General features: G+C 43.8%; 1 protein-coding gene across 7 annotated transcripts in view; it reads left to right on the top strand.

The window, feature by feature from the left end:
• Positions 1 to 11149: 11149 nt before the first annotated feature.
• Positions 11150 to 12163, top strand: part of LOC139061337 (uncharacterized) — a 121710-nt gene continuing 120696 nt past the window's right edge. For 6 of the 7 annotated variants that reach the window (XR_011515371.1, XR_011515372.1, XM_070541238.1 and 3 more), the window contains exon 1: positions 11150 to 11256. Coding sequence is in view for 5 of the 7 variants with exons in the window: in XM_070541238.1 (XP_070397339.1) it covers positions 11153 to 11256 (104 nt within the window). In the remaining 2 variants the exon portion in view is untranslated. The remainder of the gene's footprint in view (positions 11257 to 12163) is intronic. The other variant, XM_070541235.1, reaches the window with a different exon arrangement.

Here is a 12163-nt window from a genome sequence, read left to right as displayed (position 1 = left end):
TGGCACGTGTGGCTCCTACCCACGATGGGGGATTGGCCAAGAAATGGGTGGATTATTCCAAAATAATATAGAGCATAAATTTCCTAATATCTATGCGAATAGCATTGAATAGGGTTGAATTACCGGCTAAAATAAAATCAGGAAGGTGCTGTTGAATGAGGAATAATTAATTTAAACGTAATAAAAATATAATTTAGCAGGGCATTCGTTTAGATTCTGTAAGGAATGTTTGGACAGCGAAGCATGCATCCCTGTGGCTGAATCCCAAAGTGGACGCCCCGAACAAAAAAAATGCAGGTTCTGTTAAGTCCCAGCCAATTCTTCGAAAAGGTATCTCCAACAATCTTTTTCTTAACGAAGCAAAGCAGCGGCAAGATAGAAGAAAGTGCTGTATCGTGTCCTCTTTCTCACAAAAATAACAAAGGGGAGAGGGAACCGAACCCGACCTGTATAAATTGAAATTTAGGGAGGGAATGCGGCAGCGTAATTTGGTGAGGCAGACGTCAAGCATCTTTGTGTAACAAGATTCGCTATGCCAGGGAAATTCCAGGTGTTTATACCCTGGAAAAGCTGTCAAATGTGGGTTTCTGGGTTTCTGTGGGTTTCAACTGTGGTTTCTGTCAAATAGGAGTTTCTGTATCCTGTTCATTACTGTTTCTAAGTGAGGTATCGTGACTCCTCTTGGTACTGTATACAGGTCAGCTTAGAATTTTTCCGCTGCTTTTACTATATCTTCGAGATTGCTGATGATATTCCCCTTTTTATCTGTTTGTGCATACATCATGGTTTGTCCTATGCCAGGTTTCTTTTTTACTGATTTCAGGCTGCGTTCATTTTTTACGGCTTCTTCAGTGTTTCTCATGTTATAGCTTCGAATATCAGTTATTTTCGCCTTGTTGATCAGTTTTGACAGTTCCGCGAATTGCGTAACGCTGTGCGGCCGCCAGTCCCATACAACCGCGTAGACCGCAGGACTCTGCGATTCGATACGTACTGCGCTCACCGCGAACGGTTAGAAAAACACCCACATAAGCACAGCAGAGAAGTGGCTACGTGAGGCGGTTCGACCGATAACTGTAGAAGCGTCATTCAAAACAAGTAATTGTTCTCGACTTCCGGCGGCGTTTTCTCTACTTCCTTTTTCAATAAAAAGATGTTGATCCATAAATAGTCTCATAAACAACGCTTGACTTTTTGATTATTCGCTTTTGCTTGCAGTTTGGTTCTTGCTTTGGCTCTCTCCCATAGTAGTTCGCTTAATTTCTCAACTCCTTGCGATTTTTGTTTCCAGTTGCCAATTTTGCACGAAAAGTGCTATACAGTTAGGGAAAAACAGACTAGGTAACGGGCGACAGTCATCTTGCTTATGGGTTTAAGGATTATTGCAGGGTTTCATGATGGACGCTCTTTCACATTATTTTATTTCCCACCTTATCTAACTCATATCACGTGTATATGGTTCCGGGCATCTGCCAGCGTCGCGGCGAGTCGTAACTCAAGAAAATAATGAAGCAAAGGGAAAAGTTAAACGCAATTGGCGTTTTCTCCGGCCGCAACTCGTTCCATGAGAGTACAGACCAGCTGAGTAACAGCCGCATCCCTCTCCTGGTCCCAGGATCAGCCTAAACAAAGAAGGTTGAACTAACAAAAGCAACAGCTATGCGCGTGATGATTGAATAGATGGTGACAACTGAACGCATCGCGAGTTAATCGCGCGGGTGCGGAATCTATGAGAAACCTGTCCTTCACATTACAAGAGGTGCCGATAACTACCGCCGTCTAAAAGGAGTGAAAAAGGCAGCATAATGCTGACCGATGAACAGCTGTCAAGTCTCAATATTGATCTGGTGGCGCTTTAGGAATGTGTGAGGAGTTGTGGCGTGGGTGGGGAGGGGGGAGAGGGGGGTATGCCACTTGATTTCGGGGGGGGGGGGGCGGGCCCCCCCGGGCCCCCCCCTGGGTACGTGCCTGTACCCGAGGTATTTCTTGGCCCTGTATCTCCACTGTCTGCTCACTGTTTTCATTGAATACCATAACACCTGATTTTCTAACACTAAACTTCAAGCCTAAATCGTTGCCTTCCTGTCCACAGATATTAGCCAGACGTTGCAAATCACTTTGCTTGTTAGCGAGCAACACAATGTCGTCCGCATAAAATAAACCAGAGAGTTGCTGCTCTATTACTGTACCTGCCCGTTTGTACGAGAGATTAAACCCGATATTACTTCCTTCTAGCGCCCTCTCCATCCTCACCATGTACATCATAAACAGCAGCGGGGATAAAGGGCACCCCTGCCTCAGTCCCTTGTTGATATGAACTTTCTCCTCGCTCCTCATCCCTTCCCATTAAACGCAAACGGTATTTTCTAGGTAACTCTCTCTCAAAAGCTGTACGTAGACAATCGTTACCTAAGCCTTCGCCATCCAGAATACCCCACAAAATGTTGCGGTCTACGTTGTCGTAGGCTCCTGTAATGTCCAAAAAGGCCACATGTAACGATCTGCTGTCTGCTTTTGATATTTCAATACACTGAATAAGATACAAACAAGTTATCATCCACTCAGTTAATTATCAGCCACTTGCTGCACTCCACCTCCCCCTGGCGCGTTCTTGATCGCGTTACCGCGAGCTCGCTCCCCTCTTTTGCTTGCGCGGGAAGGCGTCACTCGGGGAGCAATCATGTTGCGCCTCACCCTCGCACATAAAGCACATTGTGCGGGGTGCGAGAGGATCTTGTCACATTTGGGACTTTATACGGAACACGATGCGGTTCCACTTCGGTGGTTTCGCTCTTGTTGCGCAGCGCGCGACTTCAGATGTGCATTTGCAAGCACCCGCTCGTAATTCAATCATTTGACCGTGTTTTCCTGGAAGTTTCCATTTATTGTCTCGGCATTCCTTTGCGGCGGCAGTGAAATTTCGCTATTTTGAGATCACATACAAACGCACTTCGTTATATTGAGGTTCTAAATAGATGGTGTTCAATGGACAAGAGGTTATGAAAACTTAAATACTTCATTCAGGGGTGCGACTGCCCAATGAAATTTTGGTACAATTTTTGGAACACGTAAAATTGTATTTTGGAACAGTCTAAATTTCATTGTGGAGCAATTTGGAGCGGATAAAAATTAATTTTGAAGCTGATAGGAGCAGGTCAATCTAAATTTTGGCGGAATAATGGTAAATTTAATTATGGGGTTTTACGTGCCAAAACCACTTTCCGCTTATGAGGCACGCCGTAGTGGAGGACTCCGGAAATTTCGACCACCTGGGGATCTTTAACGTGCACCTAAATCTAAGCACACGGGCGTTTTCGCATTTCGCCCCCATCGAAATGCGGCCGCCATAGCCGGAATTCGATCCCGCGACCTCGTGCTCAGCAGCCCAACACCATAGCCACTGAGCAACCACGGCGGGTAGCGGAATAATGGTAAATGAAATATGGCAGCACACTTCAAAACCGCTATGAAACCAACATGAAGCACGTAGCAGAAGTGCACTTTGTAGCTATAGCATACTAGAATATGGAAGATAACGAGAAGAAAGGGGGTAACCCAAGGGGCCCGATTTTATGTTTAAGAGTGTGTCGAGAGGCGGCACGGCACATGCTTTCATGTAAAGCCCAGAACGTCAGTGGCACTACGATCGAACTATATATTCACACGCCAGCGCTCATGATGACAGCGGAAAATGCTCCCAAATTATGCGGTCCAATCGACGCGGTAACAAATTCTCAGTCACAATAAGTCACCGCAGACATAGAGAGCCGCGATCAACCCAGGGCTAATATAATGTAAAGCTATTTCAATCTGTTTTTATTGCGACATCAATCATACGGACACTCCAAGTGCATTTCTGCCATCGGCATAGCCGTGGTGTTCCGTATAAAGTCCAGGGGCAATAATATCGTCGCCATGTGCCGTATGCTTTACAGTACGTGCGAGTTGAAGCACGCAAGGGTGAGCCGACAATGGCACCTCAATCTCTAGCGTGCAAGGAAGTTCATTATATTGAGGTTGAACTGTATATGAATACATGTGATAGCCTGTTGCCCCCATTGTTTTTTTTGATCGCAATAAAATGGTATTGCCGATACCACCTCATGCCGATGCCACCTCGTGATACGTAAAGAGATGACAGATGCCCTGAAGATACTTTTTTAGTTTCCTAAACATTCCCTCTACAAGTGTTTTGAAAATGTGAGTGCCAGGTACATACAACTCTTCCAGATTGCACTGAAATAAGACTTCCAGTTTAAGCTAGTTCGCAGTAAAATTTTCATAAACCTAGGGGATGAGGAGTGCCCAAAATTGAGACGCACGCTCTTCCCTACTCCTATTCATGATCATTCATGTAATCATAACTGTTCATAAAAAAGTATGAGGGACGTTTCGAAAGTAAGCTTCGTCGTATTTTTTTATAGAGAAGATGGTACACCAGGTGAAAGAAACAATCGTCATAAGAATTCATGCCCATTGCTGGTTCAACGACGTCAGCAGCATCAGTGGAGGAGGCATTAATGACGCATGTGCTGAGTGCCGAAGAGAGAGCAATAGCAGACCGCCGTGCCCATGGTTATTCGAGTACAAATTACAATGGCAGACAGATGTGTGCCGACAATGTGGTCAGCAATGGGAGTGCGTGCCGCTTTCCGGTATGAATGGGCATGTGGGACTACTGTGTCCCTCATCCATGAACGCCTACAGATCTTGTATGATCTTGTATCGCGAAGAGGTCACGTCTCGGGCCTTGCGTCGCAGGGTACCGAGTTTTAACCGAGTGGTTTCTTCAAACTCATTGCGCACTACAACATGTCTCAATGTTGGTGGCAACTATGTGGAAAAATAGTGCAAGGTGTATAGTTTGTGATGCGATGGTGCATTTTTTTTTTGGCAATAATGTTTCCCTGTGAAAATAACTGACGAAACTTACTCTAGGAATGTCCCTCATACAATAATGGTGAAAACACCAAAAGCTTAAATACATACTTCTTCAACACATTTTCCAATAAATAACCTCAATTAAATCTGAAGTATGCATCAATTGCAGCGATGCCACTAAAATAATGACAAGAAAGCCATGCTTCACCATAGTCATGACAGATCACACCACCAATCTCTTGCAGCGAAACCAACGCTTTTCTAGAAGTGTCGCTGTAGTTCACGTGCACTTCAGATTTGTTGCCGAAGAAAGAGGTAAGTGATGCCTGCAAGCATGGTGTTAAACTAAACTCACCGAAAAGTAACACTTCGGTGCAAAATTTCAGAATAAACGCACTAACGGTTCACCTGGATGACTCCCAAATACCCGACGCTCCAAGTGACGGAGCCAAAGTTGTTTTGGTTATTTCTTGGTGCAGTCTTCATCATTTAGGCACTCTTGGTGAAATTCGGCACAGGAATTTGTGCGAATATTAAAATGCGGCAATTGGAACAGAATTCCCACCCCTGGAACTCTTGTCCACTTCTTTCATTTGCATAAACGTATGCTTCAATGAGCTCCAATTTGTCCACAGGGGCCATATACAGAAACGTTCGCCTTCCGCGATAGTCACGTTCAATAAATCAAGCGACTGCTTACCCGTGACGTCAGCGTGCACTACCAACATGCGATGTCGCACGCTTCACATTGCATGAGAAAGAGCACCGTGCAGACCTGCTCGGGTGTGTTGTTCTCGAGTGTAGTGGCTGCAGTACGGGTTCTGCGTACCGACTACGGTTGATTGCAGCCCCTTTAGGTAAAATAAATTAAATAAGGAAGGGTGAAATGTTTTATTTTAAATGAATCAACAAATATCGCTGTGAAACAACGTGTAAGACGCCAACAAAAAAGCTACTATAAACTACCACCTACCTTATCTCTACTACACTCCACCACCAACTCAACACCAAATGACGTGTTCATTTATTCAATATATGTCGAGAGCACCCATCAACACCATGACACTAAAATGGCGTAGGCCGGTACTACTAGATGGTGTTTATTTTCCGGTTTTGCTAGAAACGCCAATCAGTGAGCGCCGTTTGCGGAAGTGCGGCCATGGCGGTAGTTTTGTGGAAGGCGAATGTTTCAGAATATGGGCCGAGGGATGCAGTGAAAAAAGATAAGATACTCTCCCGTGGTACATACAAATACACTCACAAGCGACATTGAGGGAGCTCAAGCAAGACAACTAGGAAGCCTTGAATTGGTACCAACATTTCAACGAGAATACTTGCCCTCATCTATATTTTAAATAGGAAAACCCTTTCACCAAGGCGTTGGCACTACATTGCAGCTTCCTCGTCGTCATTCTTTAGTTCCCACTGCAGCTACTACACATGCTTCTTTAGGGAGCAGAGTCTTGTGAAAGACTGCCATCCTGTGAGCAAAGTGAACTGAGGTTGAGAGAGAAAGCCACACGCGTATAGGGGGCAGGCTTTTTGTGACACCAGCAATGAACCTAGCTGCTTTATTTGGAACACTTGTGAACCACTTTATTATGAACTGAACACAGACAAGCTTCACCAGTTGTTTGTTTCTTTCTCAGCAAATAAAAATATCCCACTGTATGCATAGAGATATCACCTTGCACAGGCTCCTTCACTGCACACAGCTGTCTGCTGTTACAAATCAATCGGAAAATCTTGAATGAGTAAAAAATATGAAAAACAAAACGAAAGGGTCATCGTCTGAATCAGCTGCAGGAGAATAATAAATAAATAAATAAATAAATAAATAAATAAATAAATGGGCTAAGCAAAAATAAAATGACAGTGCTGCAATTTCGTGTGTTTTTACAGCAGCAGGTTAGTTAAAGCAGCTTTGAACTTCGGTTTATCTGATATTTTTTAAGACAGATTGGGGACGGTGATTCCAATTGGCTGACGTACTTGGGATGAATGAATTGAAAACGTCGTTGGTGTGGCATGAAGGAACACCAACCTTATGACGATGGTCGGTGCTAGCTGAAACGTAACGAGAAAGCGTTATCAATTTATTAAGAATGGGGTTGTCATAATGTAACTTATGCAACAGGCAAAGGCAAAATATTCCTACATTGTGATAACCAATGGTAATGATAAGCTTCCTTTCATATTAGTGACGCTGGAGTTACGGTGATAATTAGAAAGAATGAAGCGAGGCGCCCGGTTCTCGACAAATTAAGTTGAGTAGTTTTACAGAACTAGAAGATGAAAATTGCGGCGTATGTTGCCCAGCATGCGATTAGCATAGTTTGTTATATGGTCTACATGCATTTTCCAAGAATGATGAGAATAAATAAATATGCCTAGACATTTGTAACGGGGCACAGATTTGAGGTTAATAGTCTTAAGATGATATGAGGGCAGAGTAGTATCACGATGAGAAAAACGCATGCACTTACATTGGCTTATGTTTAGTTCCTTGTTCCATGTGTTAGCCCAGTCAGGAGCATAGTTGGTATCAGACTGAAGACCTAAGTCGGAGTCGCTGTTAATTTCGCGGTATATGACACAGTCACCTGCAAAAGGATTAATTGATGAGCATAACCTATCAGGTAAATTGTTAATGTAAATGAGAAAAGGCAACGGTCCCAGCGCAGATACTTGTTACACACCCGATTCAACTGTAGAAATGACAGAGGAAGTGCTAGCAAATTGCAAGCAATCGGTGAGAAAAGTGTGCAGCCATGAAAGAACGTTAGGATCAAGGTTAGGTTTACTTAGCTTTAAAAGAAGCAGTTGATGAGAAACCTTGTAAAACGCTTTTGAAATACGTAGGAATATACAGTCCACAATGGAAATCTTGTCAAGTATGGAATTTCGATCCTGTGTAAACGATAAAAGTTGAGTTTCACAGGAAAATGACTTGCGAAGTCCATGCTGATGATCATAACATGTTCCATAATTTTAACGGGAATGCACGTATGTGAAATGGGCCGATAATTATGTGGCGAATGGCTATCCCCAGACTTGTGCAAGGAAATCACCTCCTCAACCTTCCAGTCGTCTGGAATGAAGGCTGTCTGAAGAGCTTGCTGGAATAGATGAGAAAGCATTACAGCACTGTACACTTTAGTGATGATTAACTACTTGGAATTCATATTGTCAATGCCACATGATGAAGAAAATTTTAACTGATGTGTTATTCTTTCTATGCCAGCAATATCACACACAATAGGGTCCATCGGTAAAAAGTGTGCTGATGCACTCGCGCGTCTCTGCAGCTCTACGCTTGTGGAGCAATTGCTTTTCTTTGTCGTAGTGAAATAATCGACGTGCTGCAAACATCAGCTGATTTCCCGAAATATCATTAAGCTCATTAGCGCATAGCTAGGCAACGGCGTCAGCGGTACAAAGCCGGTGTAACATTACCGCACGCCTACCAGTCACGCCGAGTAATGTCACGAGACGAACCAATGACGCATTCGACGACTGTAAGGACCGGGGCCTACTTTCACACGCTTAGTGCGCTGAAACTAAGGCGTGCAGGATCACGCCTTAGTTTAAGATCCTAAGGCGTGCAGGCGTGCAGGATCCCGTTGCAACGCAACGGGATCCTGCACGATTTAATTATTCATAGAAATGAATGTTAGAAAGTTGAACTAAACTATGGGGTTTTGCGTGCCAGAACCACGATGCGATTATGAGCTATGCCGTTGTGGAGGACTACGGAATATCTTGAAACGCCAGAGATTCTTTAACATGCACATAAGTCAAAGTACACGATGTCTTCGCATTTCGCCCCCCTTGAAATGCGGCCGCCGGGGCCGGGACTTGAATCCGCGACCTTGCGCTTAGCAGGAAAATAGCATAGCCCTTGAGCAACCACGACAGGTCAATAAATCTTGCATCGGATAAAACACATTCGTTCAAATGTTCCACTCGCTTGACCATTATATCATTAGTTCATCTTTTGATGTAAGCAATTGTAAAACCAATACTGGTAAATGTATCTCATGGATCCCAACTATAGAACCAATTGCTTCCAGTACAACTGGTGATGGCTCCAGTTGAATCCCAACAGAAACGAGTTGCTAGCCAGTTGGCTTCTAACTGGCACCAGTTGTCCTGTTTAACTGGGACCAGTTGGTTTCCTGCTGGAACCGGTTGGTCACATTCACTACCAATAGAAACCTGTTGGGTTCTAGTTGAATATGCTTGTCTGGGATATTACCTACAGTAAAATGTTTCCTACGTTGAGAAAACGATACCCGACAACGGCGGTTTATTCCAGGGTTTGAGAGAAGTACAAGTCACGGGTGAAAAGGGTGTAAATAAACGCTGTCGGAATTCAATTAGGCGATCATTGGCTGCATTTTTGCATATTCCAGAGGTAAATTAAAATAAGTCCTTCGAAAGCAGAGTGCCGTTCGTTTATATAAAACCACTTATTGTGTCCATGGCGTGTTTCAGTTGTGAATTGAAATACGAAATCGATTTTTTAGCGAGTTTTAATGCACATTGTTCATTGGACTTTCTTATCCAAGGCCTCCATAGTCTCACCAATGATATGAGTTGAATGGAAATGATTTTTATTTTCCAATGGCACATGGGGAGAGCCAAGGAAACAAAGCTTCATGAGCAGCTTCACAAGCCCATCTACCTCTACAGTACGTTGTCACAGTCGGCTAGCCGGATGCATAATGAAAAAAAAAAAAAAACTCGCACGCAAAGTTTTGGATATTCGCAAGAAACAAAACATGCTCGAACATGAGGCAGAACATAGAAGTATTAAAATGATGTAGTGAAGTATGTAGTGAAATTAAGAAAAGGTAAACCAGAGATTCGCAATGAATGAAAACAAAACATCTCGCAGTAATATGCTTATACAGCAAATGATAAGCGCTTAAACGAAAACATTACACAGAGCATAGGACGATGACACTGTATTCCGATGGTATATACACTGCAACAAACTGGCATGCTGTAGCAACCGTATCAACACTTATTTCGCAGAATGTTATAAACACATGGCTAAGACACACCACAAGGGATATAAATTAGAGTTTTGCGAGAAATATTCCATACAAGTGCTTCTATGTGTTTACATTCGTTTAATATACGTGGTAGGATGTTAAATAAACTTGGAGTTATGTACTTGGTTTGCATTTCGGAACGTGCCAAAGGTTTCAGTGCCTGCTGTTATGGACGGGTACATTGGTATGAAGATGCGCCACAGCGCACAGGTTATTGACATTAGCTCTTATTTACCTCCTGTAACTATCAGTTGGCCTAACGCAATAAATGTCAGAAATTTATTAACGTATGTACCAAACGAACAAGTCATCTTCGTGTGTGAAAATACTTTCCTTAGAAATTGAGCACAATACCTTCTTCTATAAAGTGAACATTTTTTTGCAAGTTAGTAGCGATTGCTGTTCCCCATACAAGCTGGCAATAATTCAGGTCTGACAAAATTGTAAATTACACGGTCAAGACTTTTACTTTCAATGCAAGGAAGTGCCGATGTCAGCCTATTAGTCCTCCTATACGACACAGCTTTGTTGCAACTGCATTTGCACGATTATCCCAACTCCGGTGACCCGCAAAATGCACATCTAAGTGTCTTAGGCTATCCACAAAGACAGTTTTCTCGGAGCCAAAACATTACTGGGACCTCAACGGAACTTGCTTGCTCTTAGTCGTGATTACTCGTTTAGCATTGAACTCATTATTCTTCAGCTAATCTACCCCTTATTACCATTCTTAAACAAAACAATTTTTTCACGATATAGAACTGCAAAACTGTCAGTGTTGGCCTAGGTGAGGATGCGCATAGGTTTTCTGTTCCCAAAAGCACTCGACCGCGCTGAAAATAAAAAGATTCATTTCCTATCTAAGCTATATTTAACTGTTCGAAAACCGGTCGGGACGACAATTTCGATGCAATTTTTGACCATCACTTCACTCATCTTCAAGGGAGCCTATGTTTTCAACTGTATTTCTTTTTCTACGTCCACTGTGCTAGTACACTCTAACTGTACTAAAGAACACGTAGTTGAATAACCAGTAGGGTTTTTGAGCGGTTTCTTCATTCTTACGTACACGCATATGTCGAAATAATCGCTGGCTTTATTATTTTTCTCATTGTAACATAACTTCCCCTTCTTGTCATATGACCCTACCGTGTACTACATGGCCAATATTGCGCCGTGGGTATTCACCAATGTCTGGAATAACCGCCACCATGATCATCATCATGCGTGCATGCACCGCAAAGACGAAGGCAACCCGTTGTGCCACTGGCTCTCTTCCGGCTTCTCCGTTGGTGACAACTTGGCAAAAAAATGGGTGAGCTATCTTGTCCACGTCTATGTCTCGAGAACGCCGAGTAAACAATTTCTACGTGCTGAACTTCTGTGGCAGGCATTCTTAGTTTATTACCGCTAAACAGGGCACCACTGTAAGTTAAATGAGGCGTACAACTCCTGCGGGACCCGCCGTGGTTGCTCAGTGGTTATGGTGTTAGACTGCTGAGCACGAGGTCGTGGGATCGGACCCCGGCCATGGCGGCCGCATTTCGATGGGGGCGAAATGCGAAAACACCCGTGTACTTAGAATTAGGTGCACGTTAAAGAACCCCAGGTGGTCGAAATTTTCGGAGTCCTCCGCTACGGCGTGCATAATCAGAAAGCGGTTTTGTCACGTGAAACGCCATAATTTATTTTTAATATAACTCCTGCGGGGACGGTAGAGTATCCATCTCCAGTGCAAGAGGACCGTGATTCAAATCCCGGCGCCTCGCAATTCTTCCCCGGAAAATACAAAAAAAACCGTGTGTTGAGAAAATTGCACAAACAGGCCTGGGGTGCGGCCTGATCCGGGTGACCAGAACCGGTAACGCACTCTCTCACCAGAGTAGGATTGGCCACCCTGGTGCAGTACTTGGCCACAACCTCCTATATGAATACAACAATCAAACCCCGGCCCTCAGTCCCCAGCAGCCGCGAAGCAACTCACCACATCGGCGGCCAGATCTGTGACGCTGCAGAGGGTGCTAAGAATACCTGGCTCAGGACAGGCCGCCATTGGAATCTGAACCTGGCAACGTTTAACGTTAGAACGCAATCTAGTGAGGCGAGTCTAGCAGTGTTATTGGAGGAATTAGAGGGTAGTAAATGGGATATAATAGGGCTCAGTGAGGTTAGGAGGACAAAAGAAGCATATACAGTGCTAAAAAGCGGGCATGTACTGTGTT

The sequence above is a fragment of the Dermacentor albipictus genome, chromosome 6, assembly GCF_038994185.2.
Source record: "Dermacentor albipictus isolate Rhodes 1998 colony chromosome 6, USDA_Dalb.pri_finalv2, whole genome shotgun sequence".
In the NCBI taxonomy this organism is placed as follows: Eukaryota; Metazoa; Arthropoda; class Arachnida; order Ixodida; family Ixodidae; genus Dermacentor; species Dermacentor albipictus.
Note: the sequence above shows the minus strand (reverse complement) of the source record. Positions and strands in the feature narration are given on the sequence as shown.